Source organism: Nomascus leucogenys, chromosome 8, assembly GCF_006542625.1.
Source record: "Nomascus leucogenys isolate Asia chromosome 8, Asia_NLE_v1, whole genome shotgun sequence".
Taxonomy (NCBI): Eukaryota; Metazoa; Chordata; class Mammalia; order Primates; family Hylobatidae; genus Nomascus; species Nomascus leucogenys.
Window position 1 is genome coordinate 35,594,310 of NC_044388.1, and position 22,630 is coordinate 35,616,939.

General features: G+C 44.0%; 1 protein-coding gene across 3 annotated transcripts; it reads left to right on the plus strand.

Moving 5' to 3' along the window:
* The first annotated feature begins 258 nt into the window (after window positions 1-258).
* On the plus strand, window positions 259-22,397 carry UBXN8 (UBX domain protein 8). Of its 3 annotated transcripts, none has more exons than XM_003269542.4 (8): window positions 259-1,090; window positions 6,422-6,544; window positions 8,051-8,118; window positions 9,674-9,796; window positions 11,780-11,902; window positions 15,804-15,845; window positions 18,189-18,263; window positions 21,623-22,397. In XM_003269542.4, the coding sequence occupies exons 1-8, from the start codon at window positions 1,003-1,005 to the stop codon at window positions 21,788-21,790; spliced, it is 810 nt and encodes a 269-aa protein (XP_003269590.2). In that variant the 5' UTR covers window positions 259-1,002; the 3' UTR covers window positions 21,791-22,397. The 3 variants fall into 3 exon arrangements, with proteins under 3 accessions (XP_003269590.2, XP_030672932.1, XP_030672933.1); XM_030817073.1 differs by lacking the exon at window positions 259-1,090 and adding an exon at window positions 1,135-1,274; XM_030817072.1 differs by lacking the exon at window positions 6,422-6,544 and having other exon boundaries at window positions 260-1,090.
* Window positions 22,398-22,630: the final 233 nt, after the last annotated feature.

Genomic DNA, 22,630 nt, shown 5'->3' on the forward strand with positions numbered 1-22,630 from the left:
CATTCTGTCGCCCAGGCTGGAGTGCAGTGGTGCAAACTCGGCTCAAAGCAACCTCCGCATGCAGGTTCAAGCAATTCTCCTGCCTCAGCCTCCCGAATAGCTGGAATTACAGGCGACCGCCACCACGCCCGGCTAATTTTTGTATTTTTAGCAGAGACGGGGTTTCACCATATTTGCCAGGCTGGTCTCGAACTCCTGACCTTGTGTTCCGCCCGCCTCGGCCTCCCAAAGTGCTGAGATTACAGGCGTGAGCCACCGCGCCTGGCCAGGAAAGATGATTTCCAAGTACGAAATGTTGTAGATTGGGAGGACCTCAGTAGCTTGGGAGAGGTGCACAGTGGTGAGTTATAGCATGGCAATTAAGTCATAAAACTATGAAGTCAAGGTTAACAATAACGCGTGCTGGCAAAACTGACAAGGGGCGGAACAAGGGGTAGCGGGTCTCCAGGACCTGGCATTAGGAGGTGCGTGTTGGGGGGCAGGTATTTGGAGCCAGACCCCACTTTCGAGTTGTCTTTCCGCAGGAACCAGACCGCGGACGGGGCCAGGAACCAAGAACCGTTAGAGAGATAAGGGAGGTGCTATAGCCCACATTCATCCTCTACGGCCACAAGGCCAGAGGGGGCCAGGCTGCCTCCTAACAGCATCAGCTTTTTCTTCGGCTTCATTTCCCTCTGGAAAGCGCTTTCTCACAGACGCTACAAAGACCGAAGGGGCAGCCCCTGCCCTGCTACCCTCCAAGGAGCCACCACTCTAGAGCCCAGGCTCCTCTGGACGTAATGTGACTTGGAGGACGACTTGCCTTTCTTCTGAAACACGGCTACAGACTATAAATTAAAAACACGGGGCTTAGCTGCCCCTCAATAATGACGCAGCCGTCGTTATTGACGACGTTATTTACCCTCTCCCAGCCGGCCCGCTGCAAGAAGAATTCCACTTCCTCCCCGGAAAACGCGGCCGAAAGGGGCGGGCTTTCCGCCTGGACCAGGCGCTTCCGCCACCATGGCTTCACGTGGGGTTGTTGGCATTTTCTTCCTCTCTGCTGTCCCCCTTGTGTGTCTGGAGCTGCGGCGTGGGATCCCGGATATAGGTAAGTGTTGTCTTTTTCCCTTCGACAGTCACAGCTGGGTAATTTTCACAGGAATGTTGCATAGAACGACCGCCTCTTCGGCTGCGTAGCTTCGGAGCAGCTTTGACTACAACTCCCAGACTGCATCGCCCCTGCCGCCCCACTTCCGGAGTCGACTTCACTTCGAGGAAGCTTTTCGCTCCAGGTGTGATGGTTTTACGTGTAAGAGGGTAGAGGCAAAGAGCACAGGGGCAGTCATAGACAGTGCTTTCGCATCCTGGTGAACACTCAAAAGGAAATAAACAGGTTGATAAGATGAAGGCCTTGTGAGAATTTAGGCTGAGAAGTTCTTTGTTTTGTTTTTAGAGACAGTGTCTCACTATGTTGCCCAGGCTCGAACTCCTGGGTTCAAGAGATCCTCCTGCCTCGGCCTCTCAAAGTGCTAGGATTACAGGCCTGCGCCATTGCGCCCGGCCCTGAGGTTTAAATAAGGGGCCTCGCCCATGAAAAGCCAGTGGGGGCAGGGAAGGGATGGGGGAGGGGAGAAGTATTCTAGGCAAAAAGATTATGACATGTTGAAGGAAAAGGTGAAGGCCATTGTGGCTGAATCAAGGAGAGTTGGGAGGAGGAGGAGGAATTGGCTCAGGATAATGACGTTTATTGAACACCTATTATAAGCCAAACACCAGGTGCTGGTTATTATCTCATTTAATCTGCACTGCAATCAGAGGAGGGTAGGCACTATTATAATCCCCATTTTACAGTTGAGGGAACTGAAATTTAGGGAGGTTAAGTGACTTCCCTAAGGTTTTAAAAAGGTCACTCGATTCTGTATGGAGAATGCTTTGGACAGAAGCTATGGTGGAAGCAGTGAGGCACATCAGGCTTTGGAAGTTGACAAGTGGTGATGATGGCCTGGACTAGAACAGTAACAGAGGAGATGAAATGTAGACAGATTTGGGATATTGACGGAGTAGGATCAACCAACAGGCTTTGTTTATGGGTTGATGTTTGGGGCAAGGGAAAGGAAGGAGTCAAGGACGACTGCCTCATGGGGGACTGAGCAGACCTAGGTATTTGGTAGTGCTACTAGTAAAGGGAAAATGGAAAGAAAAACAGTGGAGATGCTGAGAATCGTGACTTGATTTTTGGACGTTTCAGTGATCAGTTTACATGTCTGTTTCCCTTTTTAAGGTCAATTCTGAAGTTAGAGATCATAATGAAACTTGGCTTTGTGTACTCCCTTTCTCCACCTTTTCTCCCTGCTCACACGGAGTCACATGCCTAGAAATGTTGCGTGCAATAAGAAATGAAAATAAAATGCTTTAAAAAAACGTACAAAGACTCTTCTGAAGCTTCTCACTCACTCAAGCTGTGTTGGAATATAACAAGACCTTTATCCAAAGGATCAGAAATGTTGAATTCACACTCACCATTTCCACAATTCACCTGTTCCCTTGTATTTTCAACATCCACCCCTACTCTGCTCATTTATTATTTTTTGAGACAAGGTCTTGCTCAGTCACCCAGGCTGCAGTGCAGTGGCACAGTCATGGCTTACTGCAGCCTGGACTTCCTGGCTCAAGTGATCCTCCTACCTCAGCCTTCTGAGTAGCTAGGAATGCAGGCACCACACCACCATGCCGAGCTAATTTTTTGTATTTTTTGCAGAGATGTGGTTTTGCCATGTTGCCCAGGCTGGTCTGGAACTCCTAGGCTCAAGCAATCTGCCCACTTTGGCCACCCAGAGTGCTGGGATTATAGGTGTGAGCCACCGTGCCCAGCCAGAAATATGCTTCTTGAAGGCAGAGACCAAATGGAATTTATTTTTGTATTCCCAGCACTTACCAATATCTAGTTTAATAGAACTAGGGACAAGGGTTCTAGAAATTGCACCTGGGCTCCTGGCAGCATCTTTATCGAGTTCTTGAAATTTTCATGGAATTAGCTTCTTTCTCAGAATTCTGAACGAATGATTGTTTCCCCTTTTTAGTTTTCTTTTTTAATATATATTTTTTCCTTTTTTTTCTGCTACCTTTGGATTCTTGATAGTGAGCTTCCAATAATTATTTCTTAATAGCATTTAAGTCTGTTTTACACATCATACTTTATACCAGCAGCAGGGCTGGTTATGCCTATACTAATATTCAGACATATATTGCAAAACTAGCCTTGTCTTTTTCTACTGTGTAAAAACCTTTATTGTCAATACATTTTACTTGTACTTAAGCTAAAATTTTTTTTTTTTTTTTGAGACGGAGTCTCGCTCTGTCACCCAGGCTGGAGTGCAGTGGTGCAGTCTCAGCTCACTGCAACTTCCGCCTTCTGGGTTCAAGCGATTCTCCTGCCTCAGCCTCCCGAGTAGCTGGGACTACAGGCATGCACCACCATGCCCAAGAAAGGAGGCCAAGAAAGGAGGATCATTTAGAAAAAAAATAATAATATTATCTGATGGCCCACATCTGTGGTCCCAGCTACTTGGGAGGCTGACATGGGACAACTGCTTGAGCCCTGGAGGTAGTGGCTGCAGTGACCTGTGATCAACTGCTGCACTCCAGCCTGGGCAAGAGAGTGAGATTCCATCTGAAAGAAAAAAAAAAAAAAGGCAAGAATATACATCTGTTTTCAGTTTAAAATAAAACATTTAAGTCTATATATGTTTTTTTCACTCTGTCACCCAGGCTGGAGTGCAATGGCATGATCTCTGCTCACTGCATCCTCCACCTCCCGGGTTCAAGCATTTCTCCTGCCTCAACCTCCCAAGTGTCTAGTATTACAGGCACCCACCATCATGCCTGGCTAATTTTTGTGTTTTGGTAGAGATGGAGGTTTCACCATGTTGGCCAGGTTGGTCTTGAAGTCCTGACCTCAGGTGATCCACCCGCCTTGGCCTCCCAAAGTGCTGGGATTACAGGCATGAGCCATCTCGCCCAGCCTGTATATGTGTTTTTCTGATTCCTTCTTTAAGTTTTAGTTAATTGACTAATTACCAGCCTTGATCACATTGGATTCCTCTGTATCTCTGCCATTTATCTTTTGAAAATTAAAAACAAGAGTAAAAATTCCGGGAGGATGGAAATCATTTTTAACCGAGCTTTGTTTCCTGTCCCTCAACATTTGCCAAATTGTATTATGCAAAGTAGGTAGTTAGATTTTTGCTCAAATAGTTTTCACTTTGGTTCTTAATATAAGACCAAATATTGGCTGGGTGCGGTGGTTCATGCCTGTAATCCCAGCACTTTGGGAGGCTGAGGCCGGCGGATCACCTGAGGTCAGGAGTTCGAGACCAGCCTGTCCAACGTGGTGAAACCCCATCTCTACTGAAAATACAAAACTAGCCAGGCATGGTGGTGCATGCCTGTAGTCCCAGCTACCCAGGAGGCTGAGGCAGGAGAATAGCTGGCACCCAGGAGGCAGAGGTTGCAGTGAGCCAAGATTGCGCCACTGCACTCTAGCCTGGGCGACAGAATGAGGCTCCGTCTCAAAATAAATAAATAAATAAACAAAAAGACCAAATACTATATTTTTACTTTTTCCTCCGCAAGCATGTAAATCGTAATTTTACTTACAAGTGACTAAATGTCAAGAAATAAAGAAGCACACAGTTGCACAATTTAATTTGAGAAATAAGAATTTGGTGTTTCAGTGAGATTGTTTATCATAGAACTAGAATTTGACACGATATTTTCTTTTTTTCTTTTTTTTTTTTTTTTGAGACAGAGTCTCTCTCTGTCGCCCAGGCTGTAGTGCTGTGGCACAATCTTGGCTCACTGCAAGCTCTGCCTCACGGGTTCGTGACATTTTCCTGCCTCAGCCTCCCGAGTAGCTGGGACTACAGGTACCCGCCACCACACTTGGCTAATTTTTTGTATTTTTAGTGGAGACGGGGTTTCACCGTGTTAGCCAGGATGGTCTTGATCTCCTGACCTCTGATCTGCCTGCCTCGGACTCCCAAAGTGCTGGGATTACAGGCGTGAGCCACCACGCCCGACCAACACAATGATATTTTCAGTTTTATTTTTAGTTATGTAATTTTCTCTATATGGGAAACTACAACTTATACATCACTGATATTCATAATATAGTGTAGCTGATCACTCTAATTATAACTGTATTCCTAAGATAGTGTTTATTCTAGAATTATGCTCTGTACATTTGTTCTGGAAATGACAACCGTCATGAGTTTTTCAGTGCCCAAAGGAGAATACAGTAAGCCTGCTGTATCCCTGAGTTCCACATCCGAGGATTTAAGCGCCTGTGGATTGAGACTATTCAGAAAGGGCTGGGTGCGGTGGCTCACGCCTACCATCCCAGGACCTTGGGAGGCCGAGGCGAGCAGATTGCCTGAGTTCAGGAGTTCAAGACCAGCCTGGACCACATGGCGAGACCCCATCTGTACAAAAAATACAGAAATTAGCTGAGTGTGGTGGTGCATGCCTGTAGTCCCAGCTACTAGGGGGTGCTAAGGCAGGAGGATCGCTTGAGCCCCAGGAAGTTGAGGCTGCAGTGAGCCATGTTCTCACCACTGCACTCCAGCAGCCTGGGTGGCAGAGCAAGACCAAGAAGAGCAACACCCTGTCAGCTGGGCACGGTGGCTTATGCCTGTAATCCCAGCACTTTGGAAGGCCGAGGTGGGTGGATCACGAGGTCAGGAGATCGAGACCATCCTGGCTAACACGCCACTGCACTCCAGCGTGGGCGACAGAGTGAGACTCTGTCTCAAAAATAAATAAATAAATAAATAAAAAGAAGAGCAACACCCTGTCTCTTAAAAAAAGAAGGAAAGAAAAGAAAATATTCAGAAAAAAATGGATAAATGGATGTTTGTCTGTTTTTCCTGAACATCTACAGACTTTTTTCCCCGTCGTTAGTCCATAAACAAAGTATAGCAACTATTTATAGAGTCTTTACGTTGTATTGGGTAGTATATGAGTCATCTATAGATGATTTAAAGTATGTGGGAGCATAGACTATATGCAAACACTGTACCATTTTATACCAGGGACTTGAGCATCCGTGGATTTTGGTATACTCAGGAGTCCTGGAACCAATACCCCATGAATACTGAGGGATAACTATATATGAACAAAATCATGAAACAGTTGTATAACTTCTACTATACTTTTTCAGTACAAATAATCTTCTAATGTGTTATAATTAGGAGTATCAAGAAAAATGTTTTGGGTTGGGCATGTTGGCTCACGCCTATAATCCTAGCACTTTTTGGGGCCAAGGCAGGAAGATCACGTGAGCTCAGGTGTTCGAGACCAGCCTAGTCAACATAGTGAGACCTCGTCTCTTAAAACAAAAAAAAAGTTTTGAATTTTAATTTTAGTTTTTTTCCTTTATCAGGAATCAAGGATTTTCTTTTGCTTTGTGGCCGAATTTTCTTACTGCTTGCTCTTCTTACTTTAATTATTTCTGTGACTACCTCATGGCTTAACTCATTTAAATCTTCCCAAGTTTATCTGAAGGGTAAGTTTATTATTTATGCCACCCTTTTATACCATTCTACTCAAATTTATTTATTCTAGAACTTTGTACAGTAAGAGCCATTTTACTATTAATTTGTGATGTGTAGTTTCAGGGAGAGTAATCATTACAACTCTAGTCATGCTTTTTTGTGTTGGTTTTTAAAAATTAGTGATGATTGTTTTGCATGGACTATATCCCAACATTTTTATGAGAAATCGTACATTTTTCTTATATATGTGTTTTTAAGCTATATCATTTCTAAGTTGTTATACGGTAAATTCCCTAATTTTAAATTGTGTGTTTGTGCTGCTTAACTGCCATTTGATACCCACAGTTTATGAGCTGTTTTACAGAGTGAATGTGTCTACCATTAATCTTTTTTTTCTTTTTTTGAGACGGAGTCTCACTCTATCACCAGCTGGAGTGCAGTGGCACGATCTTGGCTCACTGCAACCTCCGCCTCCTGGGTTCAGGCGATTCTCCTGCCTCAGCCTCCCGAGTAGCTGGGACTATAGGCGTGCACCACCATGCCAGCTAATTTTTGTATTTTTAGTAGAGACAGGGTTTCACCACGTTTACCAGGATGGTCTCGATCTCTTGACCTCGTGATCCGCCCGCCTCGGCCTCCCGAAGCTTTGGGATCATAGGCGTGAGACAGCACACCCGGCTAATCTACCATTAATCTTGAAAGGCTTTTCATCCTAATGTTTTATTCCATTCCAGCAGTTTTTACTTAGGCACCTTTGTCTTTTATATGTCAATGTTTTTAATTTTAGGAAATCATGTTTGTTTTTAGATTTTTAATTTGAGACAGAGTCTCGCTCTGTCACCCAGGCTGGAATGCAGTGGCATGCTTGGCTCACTGCAACCTCCTCCTCCCAGGCTCAAGTGATCCTCTCGCCTCAGCTTCCCGAGTAGTCGGGACTACAGGTGTGTACTACTGCACCTGGCTAATTTTTGTAGTTTTTGTAGAAGTGGGATTTCACCATGTTGTGCAGGCTGGTCTCTAGCTCCTGAGCTCAAGTGATCCACCTGCCTCAGTCGCCCAAAATGCTGAGATTACAGGCTTGACCCACTTCACCCAGCCTGCTTCATTTTTGATCAGCAAAAGTTTGTGAGTCCTAGAAGCCTTTTAAAATAATATTGTACTTAGCCTCAGAATAGGCGAATCTTAAAACCAAAAACTACATATTTTCTATGCTACTAGGAAGAAGCTCGTCATTAGTGAATTTGGTACATTGTGTTTTGTTTCACTGTTTATTTAAATGTAAGTAAATAAAAGTGACCAGTATTTAATGTATAGCCCTTTCAAATTAACTGTGAATAAAACCATGATCCTAAAAGGTTATACTGTTCAACCCAAACATAAATGACAATGTGATGTGTTAGGGTCTCCCAACCATAGACTTTAGATTTTTTTCTTTCTTTTGATACATTATTTGATTGGTTATACTTCAAATGAGATACTTGGGAAGTAAAAAGCACTTTTATGTTTTGATGTCCTAGAAGAAGAAAAGAACGAGAAAAGACAAAAACTTGTGAGAAAAAAACAACAAGAAGCACAAGGAGAGAAGGTAAGGCAGAATTTTTAGAGACTTTATGCGTAGAGAAATACAAAAATCTCTGAGGCAATTAAAATTAAGGTCTGTTGCTTCTGTCTTTGTGCTAAGATTTAAAAAAATATATAATGAGGTCAAATTCACGTGACATAAAATTGACCATTTTATTTTACTTATTTATTTTCGAAATGGAGTCTTGCTCTGTCACCTAGGCTGGAGTGCAGTGGCAAAATCTCAGCTCACTGCAATCTCTGCCTCCCAGGTTCAAGCGATTCTCCTGCCTCTGCCTCCCAAGTAGCTGGGATTACAGGTGCACACCACCACACCCAGCTAATTTTTGTATTTTTAGTAGAGATATGGTTTTGCTGTGTTGGCCAGGCTGGTCTTAAACTCCTGACTTCAGGTGATCCGCCTGCCTTGGCCTCCCAAAATGCTGGGATTACAGGCATGAGCCACCATGCCCAGCCAAAATTGACCACGCTGTTCAGTGACATTTAGTCATTCACAGGGTTGTACAACTACCACCTCTGTTCCATCTCCTGTAAAGAAAACCGTATACTCTTTAAACAGTCACTCCCCACTCTGCCCTCATCCCATCCTCTGGAAACCACCAATCTGCTTTCTGTTGGTACGGATTTACCTATTGTGGATGAATAATATTCCACTGAATAGATATACCACTGTGTTTTTCTTTTTTGAGACTGGGCCTCTCTCTGTTGCCAGGCTGGGGTAGAGTGGTACAACCATACCTCGCTGTCACCTCAAATTCCTGGGTTCATGGGATCTTCCTGCCTCAGCTTCCCGGGTAGCTGGAACTACAGGCACACACACACCACCACGCTCAGCTAATTTTAAAAAAATTTTGGGCCAGGCGCAGTGGCACATGCCTGTAATCCCAGCACTTTGAGAGGCTGAGACGGGTGGATCACAAGGTCAAGAGATCAAGACAATCCTGGCCAACAAGGTGAAACCCCGTCTCTACTAAAAATACAAAAATTAGCTGGGCGTGTTGGCGGGCACCTGTAGTCCCAGCTACTTGGGAGATTGAGGCAGGAGAATCACTTGAACCCAGGAGCCAGAGGTTGCAGTGAGTGGAGACTGCACCACTGCACTCCATCCTGGGTGACAGAGTGAGACTCCATCTCAAAATAAAAACAAAAAGAAAGGATGTTGGCTTCCCTCTCCAGGTTTAAGACCTGAAATTCTGAAGATGGCACTTGGTTTCCCATTTGTGGCAAATCCTTGGAGTTGCCATACCAGCATTCAATTTGAATCAGGATAGGAAAAGTAGATCCTTCCATTCTCTCAGGAAATGGGATTGTTCCCAGCATGAAGACGACAACCTGGTTGATACTTTCATAATCAGGCAGGTCAAAAACAAATGCCTGTCCAGCTTGCTGTCCAGCTGTCGGCACGAGCCTCCCCGCAACCAAGCAGCCAAACAGGGTGGCAGTGGCTCTGTTCAGCCAGCAGGGCTCTTACTTGGTTCTCATTAACAACTTTATAGACAGCGTACATTTTTAGGAACATTAATGTATAGTAACAACACCTAATTTGTTGTTTTGAACAGGCCAGCAGATACATAGAGAACGTTTTAAAACCTCACCAGGAAATGAAATTGAGAAAACTGGAGGAGCGCTTTTATCAAATGACGGGTGAAGCCTGGAAATTAAGCAGTGGTCACAAACTTGGGGTTGGAAAATATTCTTATTTTATATTTTGAATCCTCTATGTTTCCTATTACATGATTGATTTTTAATTGAAAATGATATTGGTCTGCTTTTAGGAGTTTTTATTGATAATGATTGTGTATCAGTTTTTGTTCAGCATACTTGTTTATCACATGGTTAAGGGGTTGGTCTTTTTTTTTTTTTTTTTTTTTTTTGAGATGGAGTCTTGCTCTGTTCCCCTAGGCTGGAGTTCAGTGGCACAATCTCGGCTCCACTGCAAGCTCCGCCTCCCAGGTTCATGCCATTCTCCTGCCTCAGCCTCCCGAGTAGCTGGGACTACAGGTGCCTGCCACCATGCCCAGCTAATTTTTTGTATTTTTAGTAGAGACGGGATTTCACTGTGTTAGCCAGGATGGTCTCAATCTCCGGACCTCATGATCCGCCCACCTCAGCCTCCCAAAGGCTGGGATTACAGGTGTGAGCCACTGCACCCAGCTGGTCTTTGTTTTTAAAAGACAGTCTCTCTTTGTTGCCCTGGCTGGGGTGCAGTGGCACGATCATAGCTCACTGCAGCCTCAAATTCCAGGGCTCAAGGGATCCTCCTGCCTCAGCTTCTTAAGTAGCTGGGACTACAGGTGCACCCTACCATGGACTGCACCTGGCTGGTTAAGTGGTTTTTGGTGCCTAAAGAGCATGTAACTTGGTTACTTAAAAAGCTGTTGTGGTGGCTCACGCCTGTAATCCCAGCAATTTGGGAGGATGAGGCAGGCAGATTGCTTGAGACCAGGAGTTTGAGACCAGCCTGGGCAACATAGGAAGACCCTGTCTCTACCAAAAAAAAATTAAAATTAGCCAGGTGTGGTAGTGTGTGGCTGTAGTCTCAGCTACTTGGGAGGTTGAGGCAGGAGGATCAATTGAGCCCAGGAGGTCAAGAGGCTGCAGTGAGCCATGACTGCACCACTGCACTCTAGCCTGGGAGACAGAGCAAGACCCTTTCTCCAAAAAAAAAACAAAAACGAAAAGACTGACTGTGACATAAGATAGTCTTTAAAACTGTCAAATAAATTGCTATTGTCTTATATGAGGACAAGAACATTCTGATCTTTCCTCAGGTCAAGATCTCCAAGGTATTAAGCTCATGTTATATATGTTATTATATATTATATATTCTGATTTTTAAGTCAAATTAAACTTTGGTTATGTTTTCCTTCAGCATTGAATATGAATTTTGTCAGTTTCTATAGAAGTTTACAATTTTAAGTTTTCTTTTTTTTTTTTTTTTTTTTTTGAGGCTGAGTCTCACTCTGTTGCCCAAGCTGGAGTGCAGTGGCACCATCTCAGCTCACCGCAACCTCTGCCTCTCAGGTTCAAGCAATTCTTCTGCCTCAGCTAATTTTTGTTTTTGAGACAGTCTCTCTCCATCGCCCAGGCTGGAGTGCAGTGGTGCGATCTCAGCTTACTGCAACCTCTGCCTCCTAGGCTCAAGTGATTTTCCTGCCTCAGTCTCCCGAGTAGCTGGGATTACAGGTACCTGCCACTGCGCCTGGCTAATTTTTGTATTTTTTTTAGTAGAGATGGGATTTCACCATGTTGGCCAGGCTGGTCTCAAACTCCTGACCTCCAGTGATCTGCCCATCTCGGCGTTCCAAAATGCTGGGATTACAGGCGTGAGCCACTGTACCTGGCCAATTTTTGCATTTTTTTAGTACGGATTGGGTTTCACTGTGTTAGCAGGCTGGTCTTGAACTCCTGACTTCAGGTGATCTGCCCTCCTCAGTTTCCCAACGTGCTGGGATTACAGGTGTGAGCCATAGCACCCGGCTCAAGCCTCATGTTTTCTTGTCCACAGAGATAATGCTTTAATTTTTTGGGTCTCATAATGGCTTGCTAATATTTTTCTACTGATATGCCATCAGGGTAAAAAAAGGAAAAAGGAAAAACAATTGTGAATAGAATAAAGTTGATAGAAAACACCTCTTTAGAAATTGTCTGTTGTGTTTGACCAGGGTGATGAAGGTACAAGTCAGACATCTTTGGAAATACCAAACAGAGAAGCAGCAAAGAGCCAGAACTTGCTTAAACCTTTAACTGAATTTCCATCTCCTGCTGAACAGCCCACGTGCAAGGAGGTAAAGTACTTCATGCCTCTCATTGAATTGTGTCTGTGTGCAGCAGGCGTATTGAACTCTGGGTGAGGTGATGTACTGGGTGAAGATCAGGACTGGCCTTTCATCCAGATGGTGTTTTCCCACTGCCTTACAAAGCGATCACCCAAGAATAGGCCGGGCGCGGTGGCTGATACCTGTAATCCCAACACTTTGGGAGGCGGAGGCCAATGGAGGTTGAGACCAGGAGTTTGAAACCAGCCTGGCCAACATGGTGAAACCCCATCTCTATTTAAAAAAAAAAAAAAAAAGAATAATTTTCCCTGTTCAATATTAATAATGTTCTGAATCCAACTTGGAAGCAATAAAGACAAATGACAATAGGTTTAGAAAATACTCAATTCTTAGCCAGGCATGGTGGCTCACGCCTGTAATCCCAGCACTTTGGGACACCAAGGCAGGCAGATCATCTGAGGTCAGGAGTTCAAGACCAGCCTGGCCAACATAGTGAAACCCCATCTCTACTAAAAATACAAAAAAAATTAGCTGGGTGTGGTGGCAGGCACCTGTAATCCCAGCTACTGAGGAGGCTGAGACAGGAGAATCGTTTGAACCTGGGAGGTGGATGTTGCAGTGAGCCAAGATAGCACCATTGCACTCCAGCCTGGACAACAATAGTGAAACTCCATCTCAAAACAAAAACCAAAAAACAAAAAGGGCTGGGCGTGGTGGCTCACGCCTGTAATCCCAGCAGTTTGGGAGGCTGAGGTGGGTGGATCATGAGGTCATGAGTTCAAGACCAGCCTGGCTAAGATGGTAAAACCCCATCTCTACTAAAAATACAAAAATTAGCTGGGTGCAGTGGCAGGCGCCTGTAATCCCAGCTACTCAGGAGGCTGAAGGAGGAGACTCTCTTGAACCCAGCAGGGTGGATGTTGCAGTGAGCCTAGATTGTGCCACTGCACTCCAGCCTGGGTGACAGAGTGAGACTCTGTCACCCAGACTGGAGTACAGTGGCAAAATCTCAGCTCACTACAGGCTCCGCCTCCTGTGTTCACACCATTCTCACCATTCTCCTGCCTCAGCCTCCCGCGTAGCTGGGACTATAGGCACCTGCCACCACACCCGGCTAATTTTTTGTATTTTTAGTAGAGACGAGGTTTCACCGTGTTAGCCAGGATGGTCTCGATCTCCTGACCACGTGATCCGCCCACCTCGGCCTCCCAAAGTGCTGAGATTACAGGCGTGAGCCACTGCGCGTGGCTGAAAATACTCAATTCTTTTTAAGGAATTTGATTATGTAAAAATGAAAAATATAATGCTTACAAAGGGAAGCATTCCTATTAACTTAAGAACATTATCAAGCCCTATCTTGTGAGTGGCTAATAGCTGTTATTAACATGAGTGTATAATTTTCCTTACTGGCCCTTCTAGGGAATATATTAGCAATCAGTCACTTTGGATTAGTGCCCAGGTTTATTATACATGTTGTTCATTCAAATCTTCAATCCCTAACTTAATTCCAATTGGAGCTGGAAAAGATTAGAAATAAGAAATCCATTTTTTTTTTTTTTTTTTTTTTTTTTTTGAGACGGAGTCTCGCTCTGTCGCCCAGGCTGGAGTGCAGTGGCGCAATCTCGGCTCACTGCAAGCTCCGCCTCCCGGGTTCATGCCATTCTCCTGCTTCAGCCTCTCCGAGTAGCTGGGACTACAGGCGCCCGCCACCACGCCCTGCTAATTTTTTTGTATTTTTTAGTAGAGACGGGGTTTCACTGTGTTAGCCAGGATGGCCTCGATCTCCTAACCTCGTGATCCACCCGCCTCAGCCTCCCAAAGTGCTGGGATTACAAGCGTGAGCCACCGCGCCCGGCCTAAGAAATCCATTTTTACCGGGCCCTTAGGGAAAGCTGGGAGGCTGTCTATTCCCTGAAAATAGTTTCTAAGATATTGCTTCTCAATCTGAGATTTCCTGGTCACATAGTGGAGATTGAGCAGGGGAATCAGATTATTGAACTATCACTGACCTTTGAAAAAGATTGATATGAACTAAATGGACTGATTAAAAATTCACGTTTGTGTTTTGTTAATGACACTATCTTATGCTGATGGCAGATTTTACTTGACAGTCACATATGCTTTTGATACCAAAGGAAAACAAATGAGTTATTTAGTAAATGCAAGTAAGGTTAGATTAAATGTTATAAAATAGAGTCTATGGTATTAATAAAGAGAGTTCCGGGAGATGAAGTCGTTGGTAACAAATGTTTTAATGAAAGAAAATGGTCTAAATATCTGGATTATTTTATTTTTATTTTTTTGAGACAGAGCCTCACTCTGTCACCCAGGCTGGAGTGCAGTGGTGCAGTCATGGCTCACTGCAATCTCTGCCCCCTGGGTTCAAGAGATTCTCATGCCTCAACCTCCTGAGTAGCAGGATTACAGGTGTGCGCCACCACGCCTGGCTCATTTTTGTATTTTTAGTAGAGATGGGGTATCACCATGTTGGCCAGGCTGGTCTCAAACTCCCGACCTCAGGTGATCTGCCTGCCTCAGCCCCCGAAAGTGCTGGGATTACCCGCGTGAGCCACCGCACCCAGCCCAATATCTGGATTCTTAATAGATTAATGGAAATAGGGAAACATGAGTAAATGACAAAAGCAACCAAAGTGAATGGTTTCTGGCAGTCACCTGGGAGTGTGAGTAACAAAAAGTTCATATTCATGTTAAAATGTGTATATGAGCCGGCGCGGTGGCTCACGCCTGTAATCTCAGCACTTTGGGAGGCTGAGGCGGGCAGATCACAAGGTCAGGAGGTCGAGACCATCCTGGCTAACACAGTGAAACCCCATCTCTACTAAAAACTACAAAAAATTAGCCGGGCGTGGTGGCGGGCGCCTGTAGTCCCAGCTACTCGGGAGGCTGAGACAGGAGAATGGCGTGAACCCAGGAGGCAGAGCTTGCAGTGAGCCGAGATCGTGCCACTGCACTCCAGCCTGGGTGACAGAGTGAGACCCCGTCTCAGAAAAATAAATAAATTTAAAAAATAAAATAAAATGTGTATATGTTTGAAGGAAAATAATTCTGGGGTCTTATTGAGTTTTTTTTTTTTTTTTTTTTTTTTTAAAGACAGATGCTTACTCTGTCACCCATGCCAGAGTGCAGTGGCACAACCTCAGCTCACTGCAACCTCTGCTTCGTGGGTCCCAAGCGATTTTCCTGTCTCAGCCTCCCGAGTAGCTGGGATTATAGGCACCCACCATCATGCCTGTATAATTTTTATATTTTTGTAGAAACGACGTTTCACCATGTTAGCCACGCTGATCATGAACTCTTGACCTCAAGTGATCCACCTGCCTTGGCCTGCCAATGTGTTGGGATTACAGGCATGAGCCACTGTGCCCAGCTGATTCATGTTAATCTTTATCCTGTTTTTATGTATATGTATGTGAATATGCATACACAATCATAGATATGTTTTTTTTTTTTTTTTTTTAAGTGACAGGGTCTTGCTTTGTTGCAGTGGTTGGCCTTGAACTTCTGAGCTCAAGTGATGCTCCTGCCTCAGCCTCCTGAGTTGCTGGGATTACGGACAGGAGCCACTGCATCTGGCTTGCTTTTTTACATAGTACATTTTTATATATTAGTAATATTTTGGAACATAATAGAAGCAAAATCCCTTAAGTATGTATAGATTGGGAGCTATTATCTCAAATCCTATTTTTATGATTAATTTTTAGCACACTTGCCCAAAAATGTTTATTAATTGAGCTATTTTCATTATAAACTCTTTATAGATGTATAAAGAAAAGATTTAAGCAAGCTTAGACGTGTGTCTAAACTCTGTATGGAGAGGAACTCTTCTCATTGACACTTTTGTTTGCTTCTTGAAAATGTTTACATTCCTCTTACCAGTGCTTTTCTTTAGATTCCTGATTTACCTAAAGAACCTTCTCAAACAGCAGAAGAAGTAAGTCTATTTTTCTCTTCGAAAATTAAACTTATTTTCTATTTTCTTTGCTTGACATCCATTAAATATGTCTTATCTAAACTTGGGTTTAGAAAGAAATGATAGCATAAGTGTTGATGTGATTATACTGTAACTAGGTCTTTTTTAGAACATAGAGACAGGGTCTCACTATGTTGCCTAGGCTGGCCTTGAACTCCTGGGCTCAAGTGATCCACCCACCTCAGCCTCCTGGGTAGCTGGGTCTTATTTGGAATGTAGTGTAGTATCAAATTCCTCAACATGAGTCCTATTTTGCAAGGCTGCTGTCTGCTGAGTTGTCTTTTTTATTTTTTGAGATGAAGTATCACTCTTGTCACCCAGGCTGGAGTGCAATGGCATGATCTCAGCTCACTGTAATCTCCATCTCCTGAGTTCAAGTGATTCTCCTGTCTCAGTCTCCCAAGTAGCTGGGATTACAGGCATCTGCCACCACATCAGGCTAGTTTTTGTATTTTTAGTAGAGATGGGGTTTCGCCATGTTGGCCAGGCTGGCCTGGAACTCCTGACCTCAGGTGATCTGCCTGTCTTGACCTCCCAAAGTGCTGGGATTACACCCACCCACTGCCTCAGGCATGGGATATATGTGGGCTTTTCCAGAACTTTAGGTCAGAAAATGCATTGCGTACTAAAACAGAATCCAAATAGGCATATGTCCTAGCACTTTGGGAGGCCGAGAGGGGAGGATTACTTCAGCTTAGGAATTCAAGACCAGCCTGGGCAACGTAGTGAGACCCTGTCGCTACAAAAAGAAAAAAAAACTAGGCAAATGACTTCAAATTGCAGTTCTCTTTTTCAAAGGAGAAAATGAAGAGGGCAACTACTTTGTAGATGTTTTAATTTAGGGGTGGTTTTCTGTTGGGGGCTGGGCTGGGACTGATCCCCAACTCTGTGTCAAGCTGCCTTCTTCCCGGTTGCTGGGTCATAGTCCGTGGTGCCTTCCTGTCCCTGGCCACCCTACTTATAGACACTTCCTAATGTATGGAGAGCACACACGTGTCTTGAAAGCCATTAAGTCATTTGGGCAATAAATCCAGAAGGAGAACCTACTTCTTGGGGCTTGGCAACAGTTACACTCCTTAGAAACCTTTTTTTTTTTTTTTTTTTTTTTTTTAAGAGACGGGCTTTTGCTCGGTCTCATAGGCTGGAGTGCCTTGGCACGATCATAGCTGTCTGCATCTTCAACCTCTCAGGCTCAAGTGATCCTCCTACCTTAGTGTCCCAAGTAACTAGGACTGCAGGCACATGCCACCAGCCCTAATTTTTAAATTAAAAAAAATATATATTTTTGGTAAAGAGTGGGTCTCACTGTGTTGCTCAGGCTGGTCCAACTCCTGGTCTCAAGTGATCCTCTCACCTTGGCCTCCCCAAGTGGTGGCATTATAGGTGTGAGTCACTGTGCCTGATGGGAAAGTGTTTTGTTTTTGTTTTTTTTTTTTGAGACCGAGTCTCACCGTGTTGCTCAAGCTGGAGTGCAATGGCACGATCTCGGCTCTCTGAAACCTCTGCTTCCAGGTTCAAGCCATTTTCCTGCCTCAGCCTCCTGAGTAGCTAGGACCACAGGTGTGCGCCACAACGCCTGGCTAATATTTGTATTTTTAGTAGTGATGGGGTTTCACCATGTTGGCCAGGCTGGTCTTGAATTCCTGACCTCAAGTGATCCGCCCACCTCCGCCTCCCAAAGTGCTGGGATTACAGGCCTGAGCCACTGTACCTGGCCTGATTGGAAATATTTTCTAACATAGCTTTCCTGAGAGGGAGGGGTGCTGCTCTAAAACCACCACTTATGCTAAATATGATACCCACATAGCTCCCAGCACAGTTAATGACCATGTTAGTCATAAAGGGTTTCTTGACAGGTGAAAAATAAACACTAATTTGTCATCTTCTCATTTTATAATGTCTTTTTTTTTTTTTTTTAAACAGAGTCTTGCTCTGTCATCCAGGCTGGGGTGCAGTGGCGTGATCACAGCTTACTGCTGCCTCAGATTCCCTGGGCTCAGGCTATTCTCCCACTTCAACCTCCCAAGTAGCTGGGACTAGAGGCGTGCACCACTACATCTAGCTAATTTTTCTATTTTTTGTGGCGGGGGTTGTCTCAAACTCCTGGCCTCAAGTGGTCTGCCTATCTCAGCCTCCCAAAGTCCTGGGATTACAGGCGTGAGCCACCACCATGCCCTACCTATGTCTTTTAATAATTAGCAAAGCAGCATCTAAGTCCTTTTTAGCTGCTTAGCTGTTTTATGGAATGAAAGGAATTGCAAAGAGCAATGGATCGGAGTTCTTATGTGAATCTTTCTTCCTTAGGTAGTTACTGTTGCTCTCCGATGTCCCAGTGGGAATGTCCTGAGGAGAAGGTTTTTGAAGTCCTACAGCTCACAGGTAAGTGAAGGAATTCACATTTTGAGAAATATCTTTGTTGAATTTGGCAGTAGTTTATTCACATGCCGTGGGGAAGGTGTGATCACACTGTCATCTGCACCTCCCATCAGGTATGGATAAAGGACATTTCCAGGTACTCCACATTGCAGAAATTTGGCTAACTAGGTATGCCTGCTGGATGTCTCTGAATTATGATCTCTGCATTCACATTTTACTCATTCTTTCCCTTTGGTGTATTTTTCCTTTGTTGTTTGCTTTCATTACATTTTCATAATTTGATGGGCAAGATGCTTTTAAATCCTTAGGAAGTAGCCACTATTAACTTTAGACTTTTTTTTCTTTTAAAAACAATACTGTGGGCTGGGTGCAGTGGCTCACGTCTGCAATCCCAACACTTTGGGAGGCCAAGGCGGGCAGATCACTTGAGGTCAGGAGTTCGAGACCAGCCTGGCCAACATGTTAAACCCCATCTCTACTAAAAATAAGAAAATTAGCCAGGCATGGTGGCGGACGCCTGTAATTCCACCTACTCGGGAGGCTGAGGTGGGAGAATCACTTGAACCTGGGAGGTGGAGGTTGCAATGAGCTGAGATCGTGCCACCGCACTCCAGCCTGCGTGACAGAGCACGATTCTGTCTCAAAAATAATAAATAATAAAAACAATCCTGTGGTTGTTAGTGATAATTTGGAAAATGTGGAAAAGTAGAGAGAGAAAAAAATTTGATCTGTAGTCTCATGCCAAAACCAGTTACTAACATTTCGGTATATTTCCATCTCTTAAGTACCTTTAAACATATAATTACGTGTGCATTAAAAATATATGTAAATAATTTTCCGTCCTGTTTGTTGTATTTAACCTTCAATGACAAGAATGCTATAAACCATAATGGAAAATACTGGATTTGACTACATAAAAATTCCGACCAGGTGCGGTGGCTCATTCCTGTAATCCCAGCACTTTGGGAGGCCGAGGTGGGTGGATCATAAGGTCAGGAGATCGAGACCATCCTAACATGGTGAAACCCTGTCTCTACTAAAAATACATAAAAATTAGCCAAGCGTGGTGGCGGGCGCCTGTAGTCCCAGCTACTCGGGAGGCTGAGGCAGGAGAATGGCGTGAACCCAGGAGGCGGAGCTTGTAATGAGCTGAGATCATGCCACTGCACTCCAGCCTGGGGGACAGAGCGAGACTTCGTCTCAAAAAAAAAAAAAAAAAAAAAAATTAAAAATTCCATAAAGAAACTGTTCATAAAGTTTAGAATTTTTTTTTTTTTTTTGAGACAGAATCTTGTTCTGTCACCCAGGTTGGAATGGAGTGGTGTGATCTCTGCTCACTGCAACTTCCATCTCCTGGTCTCAAGCATTTCTTGTGCCTCAGCCTCCTGAGTAGCTGGGACCAGAGGCACGTACCACCATTCCTGGCTAATTTTTTATTTTTAATAGAGATGGGGTTTTGACATGTTGGCCAGGCTGGTCTCAAACTCCTGGGCTCAAGTGATCCGCCCACCTTGGCCTACCCAAGTGTTGGGATTACAGGCGTGACCCACCACGACCAGCCCATTTTAGTATTTATGTATGATAGTTATTTTTTATAAGGAACTTAAGGAAGAGATAAACACCTCAGTAGACTGGCAGGGAAAGAAACACATGAATATCACGATTTCCTAAAGAAGACTCAGTGATAGATAAATATATGAAAAAAATGTTTTGCCTCACATAGAATCAATGAAGTACAAATAAAATGAAACAGTATTTTCTACTTAACCAGACTGTCAAAGATTAAAAAGAAATAGTACCCAGATTTGGCAAATGTGTTAGGAAAACAGGGATTCTTAAAACTTCAATAGTTTTTTGGCCGGGTACCATGGCTCACACCTGTAATCCCAGCACTTCGGGAGGCTGAGGCAAGCGGATCACGAGGTCAAGAGATCGAGACCATCCTGGCCAACATGGTGAAACCTTGTGTCTACTGAAAATACAAAAATTAGCTGGACGTGATGGTGCGTTCCTGTAGTCCCAGCTACTCGGGAGGCTGAGGCAGGAGAATTGCTTGAACCCAGGAGGCAGAGGTTGCAGTGAGCCAAGATCGTGCCACTGCACTCCAGTCTGGGAGACAGCAAGACTCCATCACAAAAAAACAAAACAAAACCTTTAATATTTTTTATTTTTTAAAAATAGAACAGGTCTCACTATGCTGACCAGGCCAATCTTGAACTCCTGGGCTCAAATGATTCTCCTGCCTCATCCTTCCAAAGTGCTGGGATTACAGGTGTGAGCCACTGTGCCCGGCCATCATAACTTGTTAATGTGAATGTAAATAGGATCAGTGTTCCTGACAGATAATTTACTATTATTTTTATTTATTTTTGTGAGATTGGTTCTCACTCTGTCACCAAGGCTGAAGCACAGTGGTACAATCACAGCTCACCGAAACCTTGACCTCCCTGGACTCAGGTGATCCTTGCACATCAGCCTCCTGAGTAGCTGGGATTACAGGCATGCACCACCAGGCCTGGCTAATTTTTGTATTCTGTGTAGAGACTGGGTTTCGCCATGTTACCCAGGCTGGTCTCAAACTTCTGTGCCATTATATGTTTGGGGAAAAAAATTTTATATATATATACATATACGTATATGTGTGTGTGTGTGTGTGTGTGTGTGTGTGTGTGTGTGTGTATATGTGTGTGTATATATATAGTTTTGAGACCGAGTCTTGCTCTGTCACCCAGGCTGGAGTGCGGTGGTGGGATCTCGGCTCACTGCAACCTCCACCTCATGGGTTCAAATTCTTCTCCCTCCTCAGCCTCCTGAGGGCTTGGGATTACAGGTGCCTGCCACCATGCCTGGCTAATTTTTGGCTGGGCGCAGTGGCTCACGGCCATAATCCCAGCACTTCGGGAGGCCCAGGCAGGCAGATCACTTGAGGTCAGAAGTTGAAGACCAGCCTGGCCAACATGGTGGAACCCCGTCTCTACTAAAAATACAAAAATTAGCCGGGCATGGTAGTGGGCGCCTGTATAATCCAAGCTACTCTTGAGGCTGAGGCAGGAGAATCGCTTAAACCCAGGTGGTGGAGGTTCAGTGAGTCGAGATCATGCCATCGCACTCCAGCTTGGGTGACACAGCGAGACTGCCATCTCAAAAAAAAAAAAAAAAAAGAATATTCCTATCTCTAAACTCATGGCAAACTATTTTCGTTTAAGTTCTAGAAAGTTTCTTTGAAAGGTATGAAAATTCTGTCTCATTACTCCTAGGGATATGATTTTACATTGACAAAATTATAAAATGTTATGGTGGCCTAAAGGGACACGGGGTGTAAAGTATTTGATAATGACTAAGCCAAGCTTTTTATCTTCTAGGTCTTATTTGACTGGATGACAAGAATTGGGTACCACACATCTCTATACAGCCTTTCTACTTCCTTTCCCAGACGGCCTCTGGCAGTGGAGGGAGGCCAGTCACTGGAGGACATAGGAATAACTGTGGACACTGTACTCATCCTGGAGGAGAAGGAGCAGACCAACTAGGAAGGAAGGGAGAGCTCCCTGTTTGCATGAAGTCACTTATGCCATGACCTTCTGGCACAATAAAGGCTTCACTTTCAGATCACACCATACCTTGATTGAGCTCATGGCAGTAAACTTAGAACATTGATATCCATGGGACTAGGATTAGAAAAGGATTGCTTTCTGCATATAATAATCTGTGGACTGTGCCATTTTACAATGTAACAAATGAGAATGAGGTAGAAATGTATGCAGTAAGGCACTCAGTAATTGGTATTTTTTCCCAGCTGACATGATTTCTCAGTGTTAGAAAACAAACCCATAGAACTTTGCTTTCTGCCTCTTCAGTCCATCTTACCACACAATATTTCATGATTCAAATTCTTCAAAGTCTTATAAGCAGGAATGTTTATTCTGCTGTATTTCTGTGCAATTAAAAACTTGGAAGAAGCTTCAAAGCTCTTGGAGGCTTTAAAGTTCTTTCTGTTGGGTATGCATTACAGTTCACTTAACTGATGTTTGTGATTTATATAATTTTCCCTTGTATTAAATGTTATGAAGTTCCAAATGAATCAGTATTTTAAAAAATAAAACTATGAAAGCATTAAAATATAGGTGAATTTTTAAAGCTGTATCTGATCATTTCCCTCTCCTGCTTATAAGCCTATAATGATAAAGTCATGCACTGTAACACTAAGTTCAGACTCCAAGTGTGGTTATAAAAGGCTTTTAACTTTGTTCTACTCACTCCTTTTTTTTCTCATGCTCTGTTTTAAGTCTGCTCAGGCCGGGTGTGGTGGCTCATACCTGTAATCCCAGCACTTTCGAGAGGCCGAGGCAGGTGGATCATGAGGTGAAAAA